This window comes from Thermobia domestica, chromosome 1 (assembly GCF_964235325.1).
Source record: "Thermobia domestica chromosome 1, izTheDome1.hap1.1, whole genome shotgun sequence".
Lineage (NCBI taxonomy): Eukaryota > Metazoa > Arthropoda > Insecta > Zygentoma > Lepismatidae > Thermobia > Thermobia domestica.
The window spans coordinates 139727819-139755057 of record NC_137454.1 but is presented as its reverse complement, the minus strand read 5'-3'; the positions used below and the strand labels follow the sequence as shown (position 1 = coordinate 139755057).

At 33.7% G+C, this 27239-nt stretch overlaps 1 protein-coding gene across 1 annotated transcript in view; it reads right to left on the bottom strand.

Annotated features, from left to right (window-relative positions):
* Positions 1-15067, bottom strand: part of LOC145689598 (endoplasmic reticulum-Golgi intermediate compartment protein 1-like) — a 49929-nt gene extending 34862 nt beyond the window's left edge. Inside the window, exons 1-3 of the mRNA XM_081763779.1 lie at positions 14862-15067; positions 11181-11315; positions 6767-6858 (exon numbers count right to left, since the gene is read on the bottom strand). Coding sequence (XP_081619905.1) covers positions 6767-6858; positions 11181-11315; positions 14862-14887 — 253 coding nt within the window. The 5' untranslated portion in view covers positions 14888-15067. The remainder of the gene's footprint in view (positions 1-6766; positions 6859-11180; positions 11316-14861) is intronic.
* Positions 15068-27239: the final 12172 nt, after the last annotated feature.

Here is a 27239-nt window from a genome sequence, read left to right as displayed (position 1 = left end):
TTATATTAACATAATTAAACATATAATAAGACTAATAATATATGTATACCCACGATATTAAAATTTTAAATATACACAAGCAAGAGGCATAAAGTGACCCTTGCAAAGTTAGGTACCACCCCGTAGAGATCTGCACGGGCCGAATTTTTCGGCCCGAGCCCAATCCAGCCTGAATGTACGTAGGCCCGGCCCAGCACGGGCCCGAAAATTTTTGGCCCGATAAGTTTTTTTAAAATTCTTGGCCCAAGCCCGGTCCGGGCCCGATAAATTTTCGATGTTTCATTTTGTAACATTTTTCACGGGCACACTTCTTCAACGTTTGCCTTTATTCTAATTATCGTTTAACGAAAGTCAATAATTATTAAAGAATTGCAATTAATCGACCCCAGCCCGGCCCGACCTGAAGAGAAATCAGTGTCGGCCCGCCCAAGCCCGGCCCGGCCCAAAGAAATAATAGAGTCGGTCCGCCCAAGCCCGTGCAGGTCTCTACCACCCCGGCATTTGCCTGGTGTGAATGAGGAAAACCTTATTAGTGGCTGGCCTGAAAAAGCATTTTACACTTTTTCGACCGAGTATCCCCACCGAACCCGGGACCTTTTGCACCGAAGGCGAGAGCGTTAGCGACTACGCTACGCGGGGCCACTAGTATTATTATTTCATTTTATTGTTTTTCATGTTTTATTCACAATAGCCAATGAGTTTTCAATATTTTATAATAATAGTAATAGTAATAATTCATTAGCTTTTAATCGAATTCGTTCGTGACTATATGCTTAGCGTACGAGCTATCAATGGGGGAGATTCGGGTTTGATTCCTGGTGGAAGTTCTTCTGATGGGGATCACATCTTAAACTGTAAATCTATATCTTATTTGACCTTGGTGCTTGTTACGACCCTCAATCTAATGAACCAACAATCTGAAAATATTGAAATTAATATTTTTCTATTAATAATGTGTTATTTGATATCAGCAATTGTGTTTCGGAGAGGCAGGATTCTTAGATTCTATTGTTTTGTTTGTTTCAGTTCAACTTTCCTTAGCGTTACTGAAGTTACGCTAAATGTAGATTATCTCAACATGTAATTTAGAATTATGTGAGAGTTCCGGGAAACTAATCTGGAGCACGGATGCCGAGGCTCATCTGCTGACCATATAGGCACCAGGGAAATCTTTGTTTCTTTTTGAATAAGATCTAAAATGACGATTACATGTATAGCGGAAATACTATCGTATTTAAACGAAAAAAACATGATCTTCTGTCTGCTAGAAGTAGACGATTACTGTGTCTTACTACAGTAATATCACATTATTTTAATATAAAAGGTGGAAATACTTCTACGAGACCTGTACCCTTCACGCGAGATGTGTCGTGTTCGTTTGTGCAGGTGAATGTGAGGTCCGAAAACACTGTGAAAGGGGCAAGCTGCTTAGAGCGGAGGAGAAAATGGCAAATATTGTCGACTCAAGAGGCTTCGTAGCGTGCAATCTGATATGGACTTGACTACTTTGCGCATGTATAATTCTACAACAGCATTCAGTTTGCAAATAGTTAAGATTTTCTAATAGTCTAGAACATCAAAATTACAACCCTGGAATTACTGTAGTATGTGAATACTTAAATTCTGCAATTCAAAATTTATGTATTTTTTTTTTTTTTTTTTCAAATCTAGCTTGAATACGTAAATAAAAAATACCAACTTGGTTGCTTCCAAAATCTAATTCAAATTATTAACACATATCCAAAGTTTATTTTATCCTACCACGCTGTGGAACTCGTAGACAAGGAAATATAAGGCAGGTGGAATACATACAACATTTCATACAAAAACAGAATTTGTTCACATATTGAATCAACTTTTACCTCGACACCGGAGTGTAGCAAGTTTCAGAGAGCGCCTCTGAAGAATGACTACAACAGCAGCTACAAAATTACATTGTAACTGCCTTTGCATGGTATATTCCAGTTTGCGATCAACTCAATTTTCGTCCGTTTAGAGATCACCTCCGATTGACAGGTAGATAAGATTTATCCGCTATGACAAAAAGTCTAGTTTGCGATCAAACAGTGACTGATTCCTTGAACGAAACATTTAGGAAGAAGGAATCATTGAACTGGTTAGATTTAATTATTTTTAATTGTTAGTACAAATAAATTAATCAAACTGGAGAGCATGAGTGATCACAGGACTTTGTGTAGCTCTTTTAAGCAGGATATTAACAATTGCTTAAATATAATAGAATAGTGATCTAAATGGTAATAGATCAAAAACTTCTGCATAAGCACACGTTATGGAATTTCCTTCACATTTTAGTGAGAATTTTGCATTTAATATTTTCTTAGAATTCATTCTATATTTTGACCTCCGTTTACCTTCATGTCTGTAATGATATTTTATTATAGTCGTGTCGATTTCCATTTTGAATATTGCTTTTCTTCATTAATTAATTCTCCCGTAATTTCACTTCTAACACTACAAGAGTCACTATTTGTAGGAGTAAATATAATTCAGATTTAGAGTAAGACACTTCTGTTTTAAGTGAGAATGCTGACATAAATTTGTGTGTGAGACATTTATGTTTTGTCTACAAAATCAGTACAACTGTGAGATGAATTTACCGCATTTATCATCTGATCTGAGAAAATACTTGTTTTATTGTCACGGATAATAAAAATAAGAAACCTTCCAAAACTGAATTCCTGGTAACGCTAGAGTGGCACCCACAACTCATTCAATACGCCGCATTTTGAAAATCCTGAGGGAAATCCTGAAAGGCAATAACTACCATGACATTTCAACAAAGACATAGTAGCTGAGACGATAACGTTCATGAAGGTTTGCTGCCCCACTTTAAACACTGGTCTCACTTACTGGAATACGTTCTCAATACAAAATCTTTCTAAACACGTAAAATTACAACTTAGGTACAACCTATTTTATTATTATTTCACGTAGTGCCTAAAATTAATCTAAGGTCAAATGAAAATAATAAAATTAGGGCTCTGTCTTGGCTATATAACTCACTCACCCGTCTTTAGTGCGAGATACCTGGATTTGATTCACGGAGAGAACTCATGTAGTTTTGAGTCCCATTTGGTTCACGTCTTATAAAGTATTACTGCTGAGGAGCCATACTAAATACCGATTTAAGGAAATTGCGTAGATCTGTTCTAATTTTCTGATTATTACCATTTTTTCACTGAAAAAAGTAAGTTTACAGTTTGTAAATTGAAACTGGTGTAAAGCTTTCTGTTTTTTTTTTTTTTTTTTTTTTCCTATCAACCTGGGATTAATTTCTGTTGAAAACGTAATGTCATTGTTTGTTAATAGTGTGGGTAAAAATAAACAATAATCACTCATTATCATTCCCTTAAAGCTTCTTTTACCTGTCCCTTAAATAAAAGTACACCTTCCTAACTTTTGAATTAACCAAATAAAGCATGGAATATCATATGCTTAAAAAAATAAAATAAAATAAAATAAGAGAGAGAGAGAGAGAGAGAAAGAGAGAGAGAGAAAGAGAGAGAGAGAGAGACGCTTTTAAACTTTTGTTATTTATATATTTTCTATCCAACAATGTGAAGTTTTATGTACAAGATGGGCCATTCGTCTACTAATGATAGTTTCTAGTAGCATTCGCAATTAGCACAGCGCCACGGAGCAATCCTATTTTTAAAGCAAAAACATCTCAGCCTGTCAGTCTAATACGCAAACTGCATACCATTTAAGAGTTACGGACTGCATAAACATTAGGCGAAAATTATTTGGATATTCTTAATCCCTTTAAACGCAAGATGCCTCACTATGTTAGTCATGCTAATTCTTAATAGTTCACAATTAGGATAATAGTTGTTGCTAACTGCACTGCCTCGTACTGGCGCTAAGAAACATCGCTTGCGTGCACGCAATTGCAGATGAGCTGAAGAAATGGTACAATCCTTGACATAACAGCCTATGAAAAGCTCCTGCCGAGTGAACTGTAATGAATATATTGTTTTTTTATCACTGTTATTCTGGTCCTCTAGAACACAGTTCGTTACTTTTTGCTTCAAGCAGGCGGTTTACAATAACTATTGACAAACCCGTATCCCATTGTCAATCAAGCCCAAAATATTTCTCCTAAAGCCCACACTGAAGATTTATTTACTTAACTTCTGAAGAATCCTTTTTAATAACAAATAATTCGTTGTATAGTTTTGGGAAGTTTTAAACTATTTTTTAAATTCTGAAAAGTTTTTGGAAAGGTAAATGAAAGAAAATAATTATTTTACTTTCTCTTAAACACATACGATAAATCGTTAGATTTATAATTAATTTGGACTACCAAAACTGATTGGCAGCCAGAGAACAAGAGCAATAAAGTTGAACGGGAATCCGGAATCTCTTTATCGAACTACGAAATTCATATGAGTGCAGGGACCAAGTTATTACCGCATTTCCTTTATTATTATTAATTATTATAGGACGCTGAAAATAACCACCTAAGCCAACCTTTCCAACAGGTCGTTAAGTGCGGGTGGTTGTAAGTTGACGACTAATTGTATTATTTTTCGTATTACTTTAGTAATTAGTAACTGCTCCATATTAAGAAGCAATTTCATCCAGCTTTTATTCTATAGAGGCGAAAACTAGTTTAATGATTTATCCTGTCCAGATGAACCGTTCATCGAATCAGTCACCGTTTGATCGCAAACTAGATTTTTTCGAGGCTCATTAGTCTTATCACGCCAAAGTTAATCGCTATACAGACTAGAATGAATTTTGTCGCAAACTGGACTGATCGCAAACCGCCCAGAACCCGTTTGCATATTATCTTTTCGAATTGTTTCAAATCCTATTCCTCGTATTCAAGCAAAGCAGTTTACCCCGATTATGCTGAAATACTTAATTACAGTACAATTTTTATTCAATTATTGGATCTGCATTTACTTCAACACACACAACCTCCGTCCCCTTTCTCGCAAGATTCTAAGTACATAAGTTACTAAATAATGGAAACATCTGTTGCAAAATATAAGACGTATTAGGTATAACACTGAGGATGTGTTTCAAGCGCTTGGCCATTGTTCGTGTGATAGGCGTATTGGGTGATATTGATCCAGCAATTGCAAGAAAACTCTTCCAAGAAATTAATAAACCATGATGATTGGCTGGTTCTATCTATATGTTTAGTATTTAATAATAATAATAATAATAATAATAATGCATTTTGATATTGGATCACTTTTAGTTTTAACACACTCAGTAAGCGAAGTAACGGACTTTTCTATGCTTTGTACTTAATCACACAAGCATTATATTTTACAGTACTCACCCATACAAAAGCGCCCCCTAGCGATACTTTTGTTTCTCATTTACGGAGAAATAAATATGTCCTACCGATGCCCGTTATTATAAGTTTCATTGTATATTTTTAAGCGATTCCATTTAACTTCTTTACTACTAAATATTATTAGGTTAGCATCAGAATTTACAGCTGTGTTACTATGTTATCACATCCAGAGTTAGTCCTTTGAAGGAATTTATTTTAAATCACAATGTACGTTACTGAACACTATACAAAGAACGGTATTTCATTTCTTACATATTACTTTACGCACATATATTAATTCTTCGAATGATACAAGAATTATATTACCAAAAACAGAATCTAAATTCGAACTTTTAAAGAATCATCCAGAATAACCTCAAGACCAGAAAAATGAAAAAATGAAATCTGAGTTTTACGTCCCACGATTATGCCAGTTAGGCTACAGGAGACGGTGATCAGATCTGCTAATGGAAGCTTAATGTAAAGTACATCCAATATTAAGTGTTCCGCAATGTATTAACACATTTTGCAGATTATTTTTCACAACGAAACTAATCAAAAGTTTATTACTCGAGTAAAAATTAGACCCTGAACTAAAGCCAAAGAACTATTTGCACGAACTACAAACTGTATATTTGTGTAATATGCGTATTTGACATTTGACTTGTTATAATAGTATTTCTCTGAAAATTGATGCTACATATATACTGTAAACTTAATTTCTATGAAGACCAATGTTATAACCATACGTTTATTTACTCACAAATGGGCTTAAAATAGTGCAAAAAGACTGCAAAGGAAATGTTACATACATAACTATACGCGTTGAAATAAAGTAGCAGTCTTATTAAGGCTTTCCACATAATCTAAGTCAAAAGAAACCATAGTGTAGCACGAATTTCTTATTTCTCTCTACATATGTGTAGGAAGCAAGAACTACACCGTGTTTTCAAACTCCATGTTCCTCAGAGCTGTCTAAGAAACAATCTTGTATCGGAAAAAGTGATAGTTACAATGAATGTACTCGACGATATAAGACGGCGAAGGAAACAAATATCTCCTACTTTTTACAGAGCATGTGAGGTTTTTATCAATACAGTGATTGTCTGGTCCGGTATTTGTAACAGAAAGTTAGTAAGATGCTATCATTTTCACTCTCTATAGAAAAGATGTAGCATCACTTTTCTGGCAGAAAATGTCCTTTAAAACAAAATCACTTTGCTGAATTAGTATGGGTTCACTACGCTGACTGATGCCCGATTTTTGCTTCCTCATAAGGGATCCGCATTAGAAAATCCACCAACACCACATTGTTTACTTAAATCTAGCAATTCTCAATCAACAAAATGCTCGTTGCTTTATTCTCACTAAGCAATTCTTACATATTTTGTTGAATATGATGCGGAATAATCTATATATTCTGTGCGTTATCATAGTATCCTATCCTATACTTACGTTCACATTTTAGTTTAGGTAACGTTATATTAATTCGTACTCTAATTCTTTCCTCAGTATGTCCTGGACTGTCAACAAATAACTCAGATACACTGAAAAAAAATATTAAAACAATAACTGCCATTACTAATTAGAAATTTAATCTATAATCATGTTTTAAAAATACGAACTTTACTCTCTTTTAAATAAATAAATAAATAAATAAATACAAGTCTCTGCTCCACTCACAAGAAAATTGGTGAAACGCATCACTGAAACCAAAATTTTCTAGAGAGAAAGAAGTATATTTACTCTATACAACAAACCTGTCGCACAAAAGAAAAATATTACAAAATTCTTAGAACGTGAATGCCAACTAATTTCGTTATAAGACTGCAGAAATAAGTACTTAACTACGAATATTTAATCAAAAACACAATATTTATGAAGAAATGTATGAGAAAAATATGAATATATTAATTCGCTCCTGATAATAGGTTAACACTATATTATCCTAAGTAAATTTGAAAACCACAACAACATTCTAATACTTCTAAAATCTGGTTATTATATAAAGTTACTTCACAATTACTTTTACAACCAACTTTATTCTGTTTGGGCTAGCCTGTGTTTACAACTATATACAGGATATACCTGGATCCACAACATAAGTGAATGAAGTTACTGTCGGTTATACTAACGTGTCGATAGCCAGCCCCCCTTTCAAACATGCCCCCATTCACCATACTCTTACAAAATTTGTCCGCCTTCCGTCCCATCCTTCCCTCCCTCAGCCCTCGGTAAATGGCAAAATTGCATTTTCATTTAACATTGGACACACAAAGAGTGTACAGCCCAAACGGTCGTCCGATTTAAAAAAAAAAAAAAAAAAAAAAAATCCTTCACTTTAGATTGAAAATATTATATTTGCAGACGGCTTCCCTTCTTACATTTTATTGTAACTGATAATAACAGAGTTACCCTATGTCAGGGGATTTTTGAGACACCCTGTATATTGTCATATTGTTTGCCAGACAGAATCAAGAACCCTGATTATTGATTGGTTGATTTGGAGTTTTAGCGTCCCGTTCAGTAAGGAAGCTATGAAAAGTGGACCTACAGTTTAGTGAGGTATCCGAACCATATGAATTCTCCCCGCGTCTAAACTACCCATATGGCCACGAGGGAATTTGAGAATCCTGATTAGTTAGTAATAGTATTTTCAACGTACTTCTCACCTTATTATTACACATTACATATTGCACTAAACCTACTAAATTTGTAATTTTAAACTTAACTTTAAATTTATAATTTTAAACTTAACCTAAAATTTACTCGCGAGATTTAACGTGACTAATTTGACGCACAAAAGACATAGCTGGATTGTATTACGATGTACGATATTAAAGGGCGGCATTACTGTTGTGTAGAATATTCTGACAACTTACACAAATACAGAGAATTCTGCAATTCACAGCATAACTTCACTCAATCGCAGTTCACCCTGAACAAAACATGCATAAATTGTAATCTTTCACCATAAGAGTGGCATAATTTGGCTATCAATCACGTCACGTCACTATAATAACCAACGAACCAAGTGCTTCGGCAGAAGTAATTCAGCATAAATTTCATTAGTTCTAGAGACACCAATTTCATAAAAGCAGCAAAAGTACCAATTATTATTAAGTTTTTAAAATATGGAAGTTCAACGACATTTCTTCTAATTGTAATGGATCGTTTCTACCGATCCATTTACAGTGTAATATATCATGAATTACATAATTTCTTAGTGTTCATTTTATTTCAGCGCTTCAATGATTTATGTTTCTTTTATTATTTGTTGTACGCCGACGTTATGTAAATTTGTACTTGTTTGTTTTCATTTATTATTTGTTAATTATTTTGTGTTTATGTTCCATCAAGTTTATATTCCGTTTTGTTTTTAATGTTTCTGGTAATAAGCTATGATATTCTTTATCTGCACCCAGAATACTATGAATTAATTTTCTGGCAGATATAAATAACCTTTGAAAGTTTTGTAACTAAGATTTAAAAAAAAAAGTAAAGTGATAAAAATCGTGTCGTCGTCGTACAAGAGGTAACGAAATTACTCTGACACTAATCTTAAATATTTTGGCATAAGAATTTTCATGAAAATGATATATCAGGAAAACATATTTGTCTCGGAATCCTAAAGGTGACATTAGCTGTACAAAAACATATCGGATGTATTTTTGTTTTGATGTCATTAAATTGTCCATAATATTTACTGCACAAAATGAGTCCTGAAGATAGTGTGATCATCTTATGTTCTCTCTTTAACATTGAATTCGAGCAAAAGTAATAACCACAATTAATTGATATGAATTGATAAGTTACATTCAGTTTATTGGTCATATAGAACATTTAGCCTGCAATTTTGATTAGTAAATGGTACTGGAATTTGACTGTTAGAAATATAGGTGCATGTATATATTCCACGATATTAAGATACTGATTATCAGAGAAGTTTGCGTATTATTATTTAATGGTATATTGAGTTACTACTGCGACGATTAATGGAAGTAGTTATTTCATCGTGCATATAGGAAGTTTTGTCAAATGTCCCAGTAAATGCTAACAATTGCAGAACTGAGATAATATGGTAACTCTCGAGATAATATATGTATTTGTAATGCATCATTCATTGCATTAATTTCCAGGTCTCGTTGAATACTTTGAAGACTTCTATGTATCTATAATTACTTGAGATAAATGGGTAATGAAGCTGTTATTTACATCTGGAGATTTAAGTTGATCTTTTATTGGTATTTAGTACGACTTATCTATTTGTAGAGTATTCATCTGATTTATCAACTACATCCGATTATTCACTTTCTTACGAGGACCACACCGTCTTAGTTCCGAATCCGTAACCTCGATATAGTTCTGAATGTAAAGAAATTTTACTGTCGAAAAGCAAATCAGGACTAATTAACTCAATTAACTACTCCCTCCGGCCTTTATCTACGTGAGGAAGAGGAGGGCGTACCACATAATTTATACTTTGTGCGAAAGACCAAAGTTCGATTCCAATGAGAGTTGATGTGCTTCCGATTACACATCAAGCTGTAAACGCATGTCTTTAAAAAAAATGATTAAATAATGGTATAATACATCATTTACTATAAGCTGTACTGTCCCCAAATCGTTTCACAAAATTTAGTTATTTAATTTTACAAAGCACACCAAATGATTCTTGCTTCTATAAACTTCATCATCATCATGTTACTCATTTTCCTATTATAAACGACCAACTACTTTTAACAGACACAGAAAAAGAATTATATATTCTTAACATGCATAATATATCAACACTCGATAGCTCTTTTTCTACTTCAGCTAGTGGAAATAACTTATGGTACTCATGGACAACCAAAACATTACTTATTATTTTTGTATTACATTAGCCTCGACAAGGGGCATGTTGAACTCCCAAGGAAAATCTATAAAGTTACACTTTATTCTAATACCTACTTATGCCGTACATACTACAAACAAGTGAAGATGCCCAACGGCAACCATAATTAAGAATTGATACCGTCTAATTCAAATGAGAAATATTTCTGTGCAATGAATATCATTTACCTATTGCATTATAAAAACTTACATACAAAACATATGAAATCATATTAATAAAGATCTAACATTAAAATAAATCAGAAGATTCTACTATACATACTGCAAGGCTTACGTTCGTTTAAAATAAAACGTTCTAAAGCATTTTGAAGTATAGAAAACCGCGACCTATACCCAGCTGTCTTAGAATTGTAATAAGTGAAATGGAAAAGGATATGTTCTGTACGAAGTAATCTTTGTCTAATGGTCTTTGAACCGGCCAACTGGATCAGATTCAAGTCTCGGCGTGGTTCGGAGACTTGATAAATAGTAGATTCCATCCTTAATAATCTGAGTGTTGAATAGAGGGGAAAGTTACAAATAATATCTAGTTACACTCCGTAGTTTGCAGTATTTACGGCACAGTACTAGCAATTAAATCATACCTTTATTATTTAGTCGTTAATGAACAGAAACTTGACATTGATTTAACTAAGTCTTTCACTGATTATACAATGTATGGAATAGGAGACTGGAATTTAATCACTGGACACCTATGAAAATAATAATTAAGATGCTCATATTCGAATTTCTTTGAACTCCCTCGTGACTATATAGCTATCATACGAGCTTCAGGCGCAGGAAACCCAGGTACGATTCCCAGTGGGAGCTCATGTGGTTCGGACTCTACGTTAAGCTATAGAACCGTCTCATATAGCATCAGGGATGAAAGACACTAAACTCCACTTTAATCAACAAACAGAATTGTTTTGCTGAAAACCGGCAGATTATACAATGTAAGAATTTACATACTAAAAATAACTGTGTAACTTACATTTCTGTTGTAATAAACCCAAGAAATTCAGAGAAGAATAAAACTGCCATAAATAAACAGCAACATATTGAAATTACAGCTCCTGCTGTGGTAGGTTGGGTCAAGTCTTTTGGAACTTTACGGTAAATATCCAACCTGTAAAAAGACATTTTCTAAGTAACTTCATAATAAACAAACATCTTCATGAAAATCAAAGAAAATATCACCTTCTTTATTTCAGAGATAATAAAACTGGAATGTTGATGTGCTGTCAAGTATTACATGAATCCGAAGACGAACGAAATTTTTTCTTTTAGCTTCATCACCCTTTAAAGCTGAATATTTTTCAGCAGAAAAACTTCATTAGTTTCGTACGCACTTCATATTAGTATATCAAAATATACATACAATACATGGTTATCTTAAATACATCCAACATTTGGCCAGGAAATACGAATGTGTGAAACCGTAAATCCCTTAAAAATAATCTCCTCAGAACTGCACACATCTCTCTGAGTAGTATCAATATCGAAATATTGTTAAGAGCATTCCTATGAAGTCTTTCTCTGAATAGAATGTAATTGCCTTCCGTATGACTTGTGATTTTTGGGGCCCTTTCAGCCTGGAACAGATGAAATTCAGAGCAAATACGATGAGAAAGGAGAGAGCCTGAGAAGCTAAACTTACTGTGTAATGTTGGGTAATATACAGGTAAAGAATAAAGTGGAGTATGATGCTGTGCGTAAACTTAGAGCATAGTAATAATCACTTAATTGGGAAATATTACGTATAATGTTCCTGATACACAGTGCTGAGACCATGTTAAAGATTGTGAAGGAAATAAATGATTGATAAGGTTCAGCATGTGACAGATAATTACCAATAGGACATTAGCAACGTTTATAGTATTTAATAGATGTAAGAGTTACTGTTCACACTTAAGTTCTCTCTTTTAATAACACCACGTTAGTACACGCTTGTACCGAACCATATTATAATACCTAATAAAAACTTCTAAAAAATATGAAGACTTCAAAAAACCACTAAAAGTCCAAAATAATAGAAGTGCTAAAAAGTAGAAAATAAAAAGATTAATAAAACGCCTAAAAGCAGAAAATAATAATTACAATAAAACTTAAAAGCAGAAAACAATTACTACTATTATCTATGGAAAACTTTATAGTCACGCAAAGCCAAGACTCAAAATTGCCATCGAAATAATCTTATATTAGGCATTAATTTGTTCAGCTTAGCATGATTTCGAAGATTTTTCATACGTAGATAATAATAATAAATTATCACGCACGAGGGCTGCCCAACGTGAAGTTCTACGATCTTCTTGAAATACCTGGCCGTACTATAAAGATAAATGATTAAAAAATATTTGCAGTTAAAAACCCACAGTTTTTCTTTCAGAACATATTAGCTCATGCCTTTAGGCTTAAAAATACATAAAAAATACTTTGGTTTATGTAGTGCCTTTAAGTTTTTACTGTATTTTAAAATTTTATGTTTTTTCTTTAAAAAAGTCGTAATATCCAGGTTTGAGCTAATATTCACCAAAACAATTCAAGTACAAGTAGCTGAATGTATTTTTACCTTATTCTGTATCTTTTTGTGATCATTTTAGTGAAAACATCATTGTGATATGATGAGAATTAACAAAGTTATGATCTTTTTAGTATATCAATGTCGTAATCTCTTTAACCCTCGGCAACAACAAAAACGTATATTTTACCAAACTAAAAAATAATTTAACTAAAAAAGTATATAAGATATCAAATTAAAATTTGGTGTGATCAATAAGGATGGCAAGTAGAGTAAACAGAAAAATTTTCTTGCCATTCTGAGACTATGGGTTTCATTTGATATTCTAGCTGGATGATTAGAAATGGACTGACCCGAATACCAAATACCGGTATCAAATAAAATCCTCGTAGTGTCATTTGGAAACAAATAAAAGTTGTAGAAAGTTGGCAATACTGCCAACCGAATTGCAACGCACGTAAAAATCATCATATTGATACAAATCAACTTTCTGAACTTTATCAAAGCTTTAACACATAGTTTCTGATTTAACGCGAAATATATATTTTCTATTGTCCCGAACCGATTTTGGGTCTCGAATTGGAAACCCTGTAACTCGAAAACAACGCGGAATTCGACTCATGTCTATAGGATCTTTTCTACTGGATTTGATGTCAGGATTCATCTCTCAAAATTTTCATACTCCCTTTCAAATCGCCTTATGTATAGGAGCTAAGTGCTCATAGGAAATATTTACATTGAAAGTACAAAAATCGAAATTTCAATGATTAATTGCGAATGTTAGGGGCTGCAGCCGCATGAACGGTTAACGGATATTAAACACTTAGGTACTTCTCCAATACATGTAAAAAATTCTGATTTTTAAAAGTTTTTTTTTTTTTTTTTTTTGAGAAAATGGCGTCCAAACATAGCGTCTTAATGAGATTTTCAGCTTTTCATCATGCTATAATGTCGGATGTAATACCGGTAATCAAAAACGTAAGTCCTTTACATTTTCAAGAGACCTTATGGAGTAGATTTCGATGCTAGAAGCAGATGGTTGATATTGCTCGTGAGGACAGAAAAAAAATGTTTGAAGTTAGCAAAAATTTCATCAAAGTTGGCAACATTGCGAGTGAATTGGACCTATTGATTCCTATTGGACCAATGGACGAATTTTGGCCCTCCACCGAAACATACAACTTTATACTCTTCCTGCTATTGCGATTATGTTACTAAGTACATTCGTTTCTCTACAATAAAATTTTTAATTTGACATGTTTTTCAGTTTTTCGAGCAATCCGAGAGAAGGGCGGCCATTTTGGAAGGCTGTATATCGAAGAAAAAAAATTTTTCAGCAAAAAGAAAAAATATGGATCTAATAATTTTGTATGTAGTTTCTTATTTTAAAAAATAAGCTAAATTGAGACAGTAATATGGACCACCCTGGACCCACGCGCACAGAAGATGATGAGGACCCGTTGTATACTATTACCGATTTTAATTCTGTCGCCTGCACTAATTTGTTCCTTATAAACATGTCTTTTCATGCTAAGTATTGAAGTTTAACAGTAAAATTTTCAATATGTTGTGTCCCAAAACTACATCTGCACCCTAAACTCTATTATTCATGGGTGAACTTCACAATGCCCACTCCAGCTGGTATCCTTACACAGACACGAAAAATTACAGTCGATGAACTACACAAAATCGGTCGAAACTTTCCTATACTAAGCCGAACCTAATCTACCCATCCTACCCTACCCTACTACACCCTTGTAAATTGGCCCTACTTATTTATTTGCAGCTTAAGCGTGTATTTTACCGTTAATCAAATTCATGCGCTTATTTCAAATGAATATTCTTGCACACATAGATTCTAAAAAGAAAAAGAAAAACAAACTATATGTACAACAGTATTCATGGTACCGGTATTGTATTGACTGAAGAGATCCTGTCACTAGTTAGTGGTCAAATTGATATATTCATATTCTTAGCATTACACTAAGCAATTACTGTTTTCACCCCTGACAACAAATTACATGAGTAATGTAATACAGTGGAACAATAAACGTGCAATAATTTTTTTCTCCGAATTGTAAGTCTTCAAAAATTAGCGGATAGTGAAAATTTACACGTATAAATATAAAACTATTCTACTTGTGCTTTACTTACCTTCTGACGTCAAACGCCATAATCATATCAATACAAAATTAAAGTATGTACTTTTATATTATAATAGCAACAACAATACTCAACAAAACACTCTTAACTTAAATTGACAAAACAAGTTTCAAACGCCACGACAACAAGTGGCCATGACACTCTTCAGCACGTGCGGCCCCCTTATTGGCCACAGTGGCGAGGACTTTGCAAACAAGTTGACAGTCAAGATGCACTGTGATTGATATTGAGGCAGCAAGGTAGGGGGAAAAAAGCCGCAACAGAAAGAAGGAAAAACATGGCAATGAAATAAATCATTTAATCAAACATTAATTAATCAAGCATCATTTAATCAGGCATTTATGTTTAGTGCATATCTGACTTGCTCACATTTGAGATTAATAATTTTAGTAGTAATTGCCGTCCCTGCTGGACTAGGAACGTGAGCACGCCGTTAGAGCAGAGGTTTCTGGGTTCGATTCCTGATTAAAGAGTCTTGAAATTTGAACACATTACAATGGTTTGAACTCCAACTTAACCTGTACATTCATGTTTCATATAGCCTCGATCCTGAAAAGAAGCGCTGGATTAAAACCGGAGGTGTGTTCTGTGCTGTTCCTTTCTAATTAATACAAAAATAATAATTTATAAAAATAAGTGTAAACATTTATTCCTGTATAGGAATGAGCAGCGACCGAACAAAAATGTAGGTATTTTAATATGAAGTATGCAACCATGATTCATGTCCATGAGAGGGGTAAGTGGCTCGGTGGTACAGTGTTAACCTCTGGTTCTTGGTTCGAACCCAACACGCGCTAAGTGAGCTTTGTGGTGGACAAACACCTTGTGCGTGGGTTTTCTCGGGGTTCTCCAGTTTCCTCCCACTTTCTTCATTCCACCATTTCATTTATTTCTCATCATCGCCGTCTCCTTTAGCCCAGCCAGAGACGGGACTTAAAGATTTCGTTTCATTTCACATCCATGAGAGATTCGGAACAGTGTGTCTCGATGCTTGATGTTACCTATATTCACGTGTTTTCTCTTGTCTCTTTTCCGTGTTATCCTGCCTCAGCGAACAGCACTTTAAACGCCTGTGCTTACGTACAAGGTAACTGCACTTTTTACCTTCCACCTTTCGGCCGACTCACGAAAAGAAGACTGGCGAGAGAAGAGAGAAGGTGGGTGGTATGGAGAGCCATTCAGTTCTGTACTGATATTGGACTCCACTGGAAGGTGTAGTAGACGGAAAGACGTGTTGGTTGTGGGACAAAGAATTAATTATTCATATCGTTTCAAGAGCAACATTGCTTCGCATTAAGCTTTTGACAAATGATTGTTTTCGTTAATACGCCTATAGCCTATATAGTAACACGCGATGTAGCTTAACGTTTTTTTTTTTTTTTTTTTTTTTTTTTTTTTTTTTTTTTTTTTTTTTTTTGCAAGCATTTAGGAATCGAATGAATATCCTTGAATTACATTTTAAATTGATTTAACTCGGAAATGAAAGTAAGAATGTGAAGTCACAGACAAATATATGTATTAGACTTGTATAATAAATAGTTTTAAAATACCAATAAGTAGAGAATAGTCAATTGTCAAGCCACGTAGACGAAGAACACTCACGCCAGTTCAATAAATACGGTTCCTACTACACCTGAGAATTTTTTCGCATATTTTGGAACTTTCTGCTGGATATATGGTTAGCAAATATTTCTTCCGCATGAGAAAGAGTTCGATTCCCAACAGGAACATATGTGTTTTAGATTCTACTTAAACAACGGATCTACAACTTGTGCTGAAAACGAATGGTCAAATGAGTTCGTATTTGCTTTTTTTTTAAAAAAAAAAAAAAAAAAAAAAAGACCGATATCGAGTGAATATTTTAATTTCAATGCTTCATGAAAATATTATCGTATCCCTATTTTACAAGTTAATATATTATAAACATACGAGAAATGAGGCTAGTTAACTTTTCATCATTACTTAACTTTTGTATCCGTTTCAAATTGCACTGTTAATAATTATATGGGATCAAATAATTGTCAAAGAATCAGTTGTAAAATTCATGTTGCAAAAATAGCTTGAACGGTGTTGGCAACATAAATTATTTTCCATTTCTTGAATTGCTTAAATTCTTTGTGCTGAGTAAATTATTTGAAATGAGGTTAAATAATTCTCTAGGACACCTACTGGGTATATGATTATGCAATGTCAAATTCGTTTGTCTTTTTCTCTGTATTATTTGCACCTCACATCAAACTGTCAAGAATTACTTCAAAGTGGAAAACCATTGGAGACCCAAATGGCGATTGATTTTGCAGGGGATGAGTAAAAAGCTGAATTCGCCACCATTCTCAATGTGACTTCCTTCGTGTAGAACTCTGGAGCAGCCACTGACTCCAACCAATCAACTAGTAGTAAACAATAAGTCTTCGGTAAGTTTTTAAGTTTAGTTTACCGAAACTCCTTTATATATTCATCCTGTCCGTATGTATATCCAGGAGACACAAAATGTCAATAACTACATGACAGACCAGCATAAAATTTAGCCAGGATGTGAAGAGTCAAAAACCAGGAATAATTTGATTCACATGGATGTGATCCATTCACCGAAAGTGGCTGAAATCAACCATTGCCAGTTTTAAGGTTGATCACTATAGAGCAAAAATGATCATATTTAGTGAGAACCAGATTTCTGCAATTGATTAAGCGTCCCAAGAAGACATTTAATATCCCTCTCTTAACACTGAACTGAAACTAAAAGTGATAGGAAATCTACTACAACTTTGGTTTCAATATTGGTCTACATACAGCAAAAGAATGAAAAGCATGTTTTTAATCGATTAAGCGTTCTAAGAATAGATACCATCTCTCTTATCCTTCTATTCAAACCGGATTTGGTAGAAATAAATTGATTCCGGTTTTAATGTTGATTTGGTAACATATAGCGAGAAGTATCTCAAGATTATAGTCTATCTCCATTCTATTTTCTGTATCAAAACCAGAGGTGGTACGAGTTTACTACCACTTATAGTATCAATATTTATTGAGAAAATACAATGCTATTAGTAGAGTATGTTTAACTCATTTATCGTGGTAGGCCTACTATAATGTTTATTATTGACTGCTTTCGCGGTAGATATTCATAAGACTTTGCGCACTCCGCATCAAAAAATTGCGACAGCTAACGCCGGGCAGTTAGACCACCCAATATACACCTCCTTATCCCATAATCGTGTCAGGTAAAGATAACCCCCCTCTCTACTCCTTTCGTCTCTCCTATACTAAAATTAGCTAACAAGATGACCGCAATTCTTATTTCAAACTACACATGTATCAGTTTCGATAAAATGAAATTTAAAAAAAAAAAACGAGACGAAACAAGATTCATAGGTTGATGTAGGGAGAGACTGAAACACACACAATGAAAAATTGAAACCAATGGATGTCTATTACACAGAGATTCAGAAATGAGGCAGGGAGAGAGAGAGAGAGAAGAGCAGAGAAGAAGAAAAAGAAAAGAGAGAACAGATAAAACTGTGGAATTGAAACGTAGTAAGAAAAGAACCTAACAATATCAAGTTCCCTTTCCAGAAATCCAACAGTAGTATAGAAATAACGTTTGGTTTTACATATTTTTTTCAGAACTATTCGAATATATAGAGGATGCTTTAAACTTTCATGATATTCCTTTCATAATGGATAGCATACTCAATTTCAAGTAGAGCTGTAGATCTCCGAGACACATCTAGGAGAATATCAAAAGTTTAACACACATGCTTTGTTTCCGCGTGGTTCGATTGCAAATTCGGTAGATTTTCATTGGATGTACTATTCCAAAATACATTCTAATATGTAACGCTTACTTTTCACGTCATAAAAAAAATGAAAAAAAAAAACATAAGTTCAATATTTTCTAGCTGAGATATTCAATTCTTTTTTTTTATATCGGTTTTGTTTAAAAAAACTATTTTTCCCAGTTTATTGTTCAACGCATTTTTACTCGTATTCCAGAGTCCTTCCTAAGACAGTACCCGCTCGTAAGAACTCATAAAGCATTACTTGCTTGCGCTAGACTACCATAATATCTGATTTAATTTGTTTATAAGGCTAAATTATATAGTTCCATTTTATATCAGCGATCTCATTTATTATTTTCAGGTAACAGCATACAAGAGAAAAAGAAATTTCGACATTATTAGCACTATAGCTTACATAAAATGTCATCTGATTGGATAAAAATAATGTATATATATATATATGTTCGACAACATATACGATTTCAAGAAAAAAATCTGTATTCTTTGACAGTAAAATAAAATTATACAGTTCACGTTGTTTGTTTCCATAAGTACCTCATTGTAGTGTCACATGAAACGCACTTTGATGTTATTCTAGACTGATCTACAATCATCTAAACATAAGCTAAATATGGCACATTGCAATGTGAAGTAAAGTATGATACATTGTAATTCCCCTTCTTCAACAAGATCCTTATCTCATGACTCCTCATGAACATGCGATTAACAATTAAGCTGTCTTTATCAAAAATATGGGTTCATATGAGCGATTATTTATCCTCTATCGTGCTCCACCATTTTATATTCTTTCTAACACTCATTATAAAAGAAAATAGTGGCAGGTATGAGGCATCACTCTATATACGGCCATAATGTTGAATCTCTCAACTCAGCCTCAAAACCCAAAATAATGAAGAAATGAAAAACGTGGACTATATACAAATGAAACATGCATGCTCTACAAAAAAAAAATCTACCAGACAGCACCTTAAATCTGATTAGTGACACATATTGTTTTGTTGGGAGAATTACAAAACAGAGTTTCAAAAAAATGCAGTGCCAAGAGAAAAATCAATTCAACATAACAGATCAGTCTATCGTAAATGAGTAAGTAAGTAAGTAAATAAGTGCAACAAGCTGATGCCGTGAATACATCTACAAGTGAGGTAATGCTTTCTTTATTAGGTGTTAACAACCTGATCTTAATAGAATACAAAACAAAAATTATGATTAAGTTCCGTACTTGGATTTTCTTTTTGCATTTTATTTGCTTATCTCTACGGTTCAGACTATTTAGATAGTAGGAAACCTAACACTTGGCTTTATACATCGTTACCGTAGCAACAGAAACTGTTTATGATCGCTGTCATATTTCTCGAGAATTCTGAGAGACTACATTAGTGGAGAGACAATTGCGGAATGTTTAAGATGTGTGAAGCCGCACACAGATTAACTTGACATTGTTATATTCGCCATTACTAACACACACAAATATTAGAACACTGTTATTCAAAAGTTACTTTGATAGGAAATTATTATGATGGTAGCGTGAAAGTCGCCATCTTGGTTTTTTACTAATAGCTGCGAGTTCCTGACTGTCTATAAATTTAAAGAAAATTCGGGTTACCTGAATTCCACAAAGTTAACTGTCGTTAGCAATCTCCTGACACCACCAAACTCCACTCCTCTTTACGGGGTGACTTCTGGCCGCATCATGATGCTGCTCCCGACAATACAGGTTCACCATCCAGTTCCATGATTAACAAGGCGAACATTCAAAAGTGACGACTAATATCCACATGAAGTTGAATCTAATTTAGAATTGGAGCTTATCCTTTTATCTAAACACACCAGGTTAGTCCAAGAATGCCTAATTTCTTTTCACAGGTTAGCCAAAAGATTGTACAAATTCGCATAATAAATTTCTAAAGATAAAAGCTCCAAATCGTCACATTTTTTTTTAAATAGCTGAATTCTTCTCTTCTTCTTAAAACAAAAACGCAGCGTAATACTTGTAGTAATGTAAACAAATGAAAAGAAGTGAATTACATAATAGCTGCAGTTATTATTATAGGTTATATTTGCAAGTAAAAGGGTCATACACAATTTTTATTGCAATGAGCAGTGATGTTAAAATTTCAACTTCAATGTAATAATTACTTAATAAGATTTCTCTCCACTAACGAAGTCCTGCAGATATATTATACGCGGGTCAATAATATTTATCGAACATGAAACATATGTTACGTATTAATACTGAATTAATTTAAGTCGATGCCTAACTGGTTTCTAAATATAATCACATAGCCTACCGCGCAGGTAGAGAATACACATACCCAGGCTATGGTGCAGATCAAAATTACTTAGGCCACGTATGGTATCAATATAAAATAATAACTATAATGAACGAATCATGGATAATAACAGACTAAACACAACTTAGTACTTTTAGGAATAAGGTATAACCTAACACAACCTGAAATAAAGAAAATTCAAACACTCGGCAACAACAAGAAAAATAGAATGTAACGTTACCAGTGTACGTTACAAATAAACCTAGTAGATAACGAAGATCATATCCTCCATTTCGGATTACTAATGAAAACTGAACAAAAAAGCAAAAAAGGACTTAAAAGAAAAGAAAAGAGAAAGAAAGAGAAAATAGAAGAATTCTATTTTACTGTTAAATTTCTAACAGATATACCCTATATTAAAAGTCCAAAAGGTAAGAAAAGAGAAAGAAAGAAAGAAAGAGAAAATAGAAGAATTCTATTTTACTGTTAAATTTCTATCAGAAACACCCTATATTAAAAGTCCAAAAGGTATCGTAATGAAAACTTACAAATGTTGGAAAGGAAACGTTTGTTTCTCATAGATGTAGCATGTTTCAAATTTCAACGTGAAAAAACACATTGAATTATAGGATGGGAACAAATTTTGTGTCGAACTAGTATATATATATATATATATATATATATATATATATATATATATATATATATATATATATATATATATATATAATAAAAAATTGTTTTCAAATAACGAAAGAGGTTACCACTTTCTAATATTTTCCGAAGATTTATCTGTTCCGAACATCCAGCATTGATTTCATCTCTTCCGGATATAACGTAATTTGCACAGATAGAATGAACACGCTAAGAGCTCAAACGGATCATCATGTCAGTCGGATGATGTTGGTTAGATTATAGACCACCACTGGGTCGAAGATTCAAATCCGTAGTGACCTGGTAAGTCGACTGAGTCTCTGTAACCCAGAAGATAAAAAAGAGATTTTACTTATTCCCTTTCGTTTTAACAGTATTTCTGTCAAAGATGGCCAGAACTGGAGATGTTATCCCCAGAGTACGAAAAACACGACGCCGAAGTTAACAGTTAATTAGATTCTCCAGACCAGGTATATCGGGCTCTTGCTTCGTTTTAACTTTTGAACATGAAGTGCGTGTGTGTGAGAGAGGGAGAGAGGGAGAAAAGTGAAAGATGCAAAGACAGGATAGGGAAACGATAAGAAAGAGAGAAAGGGAGACGAATATAAATGTGAAACGTACTTATCATTACAGTGTATGATATAGAACGCACACACTGTTTATTTGAATTATCGCCAGTGATGCCTTGTAAGTTCTCCATCAGAAGATAAATCTCTGCAGCCATTATTTTATGCGAAAAAATCATACTATCTGATGGGGAATCGAACCAAGATTTTCCATTTGGAAGTCTGGCACGTTACCACTACACCACCGATTGCTTTAGCCAAACTTTGTTTAACAAATGGTGTAGTGTTTCTTTCAGAGAACGATAACACGAAAAGTGTATACTGCAGATCGCTGATGTCTTTGGAATGTCCTGGTAATTCCCTTGCCTTTTCCCAACCAGCATGTGTAAATCGTCTCTATCATGGTACAGATATTTGCTTCCACATTCCTATGTATTGCTTGCCCAATATGATAAGTCGATTCTTGAGAATCACCTTGTAAAAAAATTGACTTACAGGATTTAAACCTACGTTCGATAGCTGTATTATTCATAAGGCCATTACGTTACCCCTACACTATCATGTCACTTGAAATTACAAGCCAAATATTACTTATTTTAACCCCGATCTTTGGAACGAACCAAAGTACACAACGAAATTGACTTATTCGACGGCCTAGAGAGAAGTTAGTGCCCACTAATAAAGTAAAAATATAGAATCCAGGAAAAAATACAGAAATAAAGCATGTTTTACAGTAATTTCGTCGTGCAAGTTCAAAAGTACGTGAATAATAATAATAATAATAATAATAATAATAATAATAATAATAATAATAATAATAATAATAATAATAATAATAATAATAATAACATCGATTACCCGCTTCGTTGGGTTAAATTGGGAAAAATAGTAATATGTTCCGTTACTCAGCACTGTTTAGTATTACTAAAGTGCTCTTTGATATCGGTCTTTTCGATCTGTTTTATATATCCCCTCCCCACCCTATGTTGTGGGGAACGGCATCTGCAGTATCATTGGTGATCTCAGCGAGCCAGAGAACTATAAATTCGACACTGATATTGATTATTTCGATTATTTATATATGTCTCCCCCTCCTTCAAGTTGAGGGGCTGAATTTGAATTTAAACAGCATCAGATGTGTCACTGTTCATCTCAGCGACTCAAAGATTATAGATTCGCCACTTATACTGGTAATTTTTCGTTCTTCTTAAATGTCGCTCACCCTCCCCATCTCTTAAGTTACATCGTCAAAGTGATATGACAGAAAGCATCTCAGGTTTGAACTTCATCTAGGTTGAAAATTTGATCGAGATTGGTTTGGTGGTTCAAGAGTCATTAAGTTTTATTAATTTTTATATATCTCCCTCTCCCATTCCCCTCCCCAAGCTCTCTCGTGAAAGTGAAACGATAAAAATCATCTCAGGCCCGAACCTCACCTATGTTAAAAATTTGATCGTGATTGATCCTTTGTTTCACGAGTTATCAAGTTATATTTATTCTTTTTAACCCCTCCCTCCCCTCAACCCTAAGTTATATCGTCAAAGTAAATAGATAAATCTTATGCCCGAACTTCATCTATGTTGTAAATTTAATCGAGATCGGTCGAGTGGTTCAAGAGTGATGAAGTCACAAAAGCAGTCACTTTCATTTTCATTTCTTTTACATATATCTTCCTCTCTCTGGTTCCTACGTTGCACCGCCAAGCTGAAATGATAAAAGTCATCCCAGATCCGAACCTTATCTATGTTAAAAGTTTGATAGAGATCGGTCTGGTGGTTCAAGATTTATTACGTGTTATTCATTTTTATATATCAACCCTCCTCCGCAAGTCCTTCCCCGAAGTTTTGCCGTTAAAATGAAATGATAAAAAAGCTTCCCATTCCCGAAACTTATCAATGTTAAAAGTTTGATCGAGATCGGTCCGGCGGTGCAAGGTATTAGGAATCACAAACATAGTTATTTCCAATATTATAGTATAGGTTATTATTATTATTATTATTATTATTATTATTATTATTATTATTATTATTATTATTATTATTATTATTATTATTATTATTATTATTATTATTATTTGAATGCTTTTGAACTTGCATGGCGAAATTACTGTAAAATATGTTTTATTTCTCTATCTTTACCTCGATTGTTTGTTTTTCCTTTATTAGTTGACACTAGTTTCTCTCTAGGCCACCAAATAAATCAATTTCATTGCGCACTTTCGTACAAATAACGTTACAGGAAGAAGCAGGTCAGGCCTAAATAAGTAATATTTGGCTTGTAATTTAAAATGGCATGATAGTGTAGGGGTAACGTAATGGCTTTATGAATAATACAGCTATCGAACGTAGGTTTAAATCCTGTAAGTCAATTTTTTTACAAGGTGATTCTCAAGAATCGACTTATCATATTGGGCAAGCAATACATAGGAATGTGGAAGCAAATATCTGTACCATGATAGAGACGATTTACACATGCTGGTTGGGAAAAGGCAAGGGAATTACCAGGACATTCCAAAGACATCAGTGATCTGCAGTATACACTTTTCGTGTTATCGTCCTCTGAAAGAAACACTACACCATTTGTTAAACAAAGTTTGGCTAAAGCAATCGGTGGTGTAGTGGTAACGTGCCAGACTTCCAAATGGAAAATCTTGGTTCGACTCCCCATCAGATAGTATGATTTTTTCGCATAAAATAATGGCTGCAGAGATTTATCTTCTGATGCAGAACTTACAAGGCATCACTGGCGATAATTCAAATAAACAGTGTGTGCGTTCTATATCATACACTGTAATGATAAGTACGTTTCACATTTATATTCGTCTCCCTTTCTCTCTTTCTTATCGTTTCCCTATCCTGTCTTTGCATCTTTCACTTTTCTCCCTCTCTCCCTCTCTCACACACACGCACTTCATGTTCAAAAGTTAAAACGAAGCAAGAGCCCGATATACCTGGTCTGGAGAATCTAATTAACTGTTAACTTCGGCGTCGTGCTTTTCGTACTCTGGGGATAACATCTCCAGTTCTGGCCATCTTTGACAGAAATACTGTTAAAACGAAAGGGAATAAGTAAAATCTCTTTTTTATCTTCTGGTTACAGAGACTCAGTCGACTTACCGGGTCACTACAGATTTGAATCTTCAACCCAGTGGTGGTCTATAACCTAACCAACATCATCCGACTGACATGATGATCCGTTTGAGCTCTTAGTGTGTTCATTCTATCTGTGCAAATTACGTTACATCCGGAAGAGATGAAATCAATGCTGGATGTTCGGAACAGATAAATCTTCGGAAAAAATTAGAAAATGGTAACCTCTTTGGTTATTTGAAAACAGTTTTTATTAAACTATTTCTACACAAAATTTCTTCCCATCCTATAATACAATGTGTTTTTTCACGTTGAAATTTGAAACATGCTACATCTATGAGGAACATAAACTTTCCTTTCCAACATTTGTAACTTTTCATTACGATACCTCTTGGACTTTTAATATAGGGTGTTTCTGATAGAAATTTATCAGTAAAATAGAATTCTTCTATTTTCGCTTTCTTTCTTTCTCTTCTCTTTTCTTGTTGTTTCGTTTTTATTCTTTTTCTTTCTTTCTTTCTTTCTTTTTTCTTTTTTTTTTTTTGCTTTTTTGTTCAGTTTTCATTAGTAATCCGAAATGGAGGATATGATCTTCGCTATCAACTAGGTTTATTAGAATGTATTTTGGAATAGTACATCCAATGAAAATCTACCGAATTTGCAATCGAACCACGCGGAAACAAAGCATGTGTGTTAAACTTTTGATATTCTCCTAGATGTGTCTCAGAGATCTACAGCTCTACTTGAAATTGAGTATGCTATCCATTATGAAAGGAATATCATGAAAGTTTAAAGCATCCTCTATATATTCGAATAGTTCTGAAAAAAATATGTCAAAAAAAAACGTCAATTCTATATTACTGTTGGATTTCTGGAAAGGGAACTTGATATTGTTAGGTTCTTTTCTTACTACGTTTCAATTCCACAGTTTTATCTGTTCTCTCTTTTTTTTCTTCTTCTCTGCTCTTCTCTCTCTCTCTCTCTCTCTCTGCCTCATTTCTGAATCTCTGTGTAATAGACATCCATTGGTTTCAATTTTTCATTGTGTGTGTTTCAGTTTCTCCCTACATCAACCTATGAATCTTGTTTCGTCTCGGTTTTTTTTTTTAATTTCATTTTATCGAAACTGATAAATGTGTAGTTTGAAATAAGAATTGCGGTCATGTTGTTAACTACTTTTAATATAGGAGAGAAGAAAGGAGTAGAGAGAGGGGGTCTCTTTACCTGACACGATTATGGGATAAGGAGGTGTATATTGGGCGGCCTAACTGCCCGGCGTTAGCTGTCGCAATTTTTTTGATGCGGAGTTTAGAAATACTTTATCATATAATACTGAAATAGCGTTTGCGATTGACACTTAAGTGAACTAGTGTTGTCCACGAGACTCGAACAATTTCTAGTTTTTTGGGTAGCATCAAACGTAATCTTATGACCTTTGTTTACCTTTTTATTAAAGTCAGAAGCTTGCCAAAATACTTCGGAGTATGGTCATAGATAACTGAAATTGTGAATAGTATTTTGTTGATGTTTTAACGCTTTGATTATACTGCTTATTTATTTATTTATGGAATATTCTCGTCAAAATATTTTAGTGGTTTCGTGTAACAAAGTATTCTGTAGCATTTTTAACATATTTCGTAACGTTTTACTTTAGTATATATGCCATTGAAAATTTGTGTACTTAAACGTATATATGACATTAGAAATTTCTGTAATTTGATTACGACCCGTATGTTTTAATTTAAAATGAAGTATGAAAAATAAATACATAAAATTCTATTCTTAGTAATTTTGTTGTAGCTATAGATGAAATTTTGTTTGATAAGAAATATGTTCTTTAGTTTTTGTTTTGTTTAAATTTGGAAAGTATATCACACTGGAAATTATTTCAGAAGATTTTTCTCAGAAGGAATTTCAATACAAAGGGTTGAAAAGTAATACTGCTTCAATGCTGGTAATTCTTATGGAGAACGATCGACTATATGAC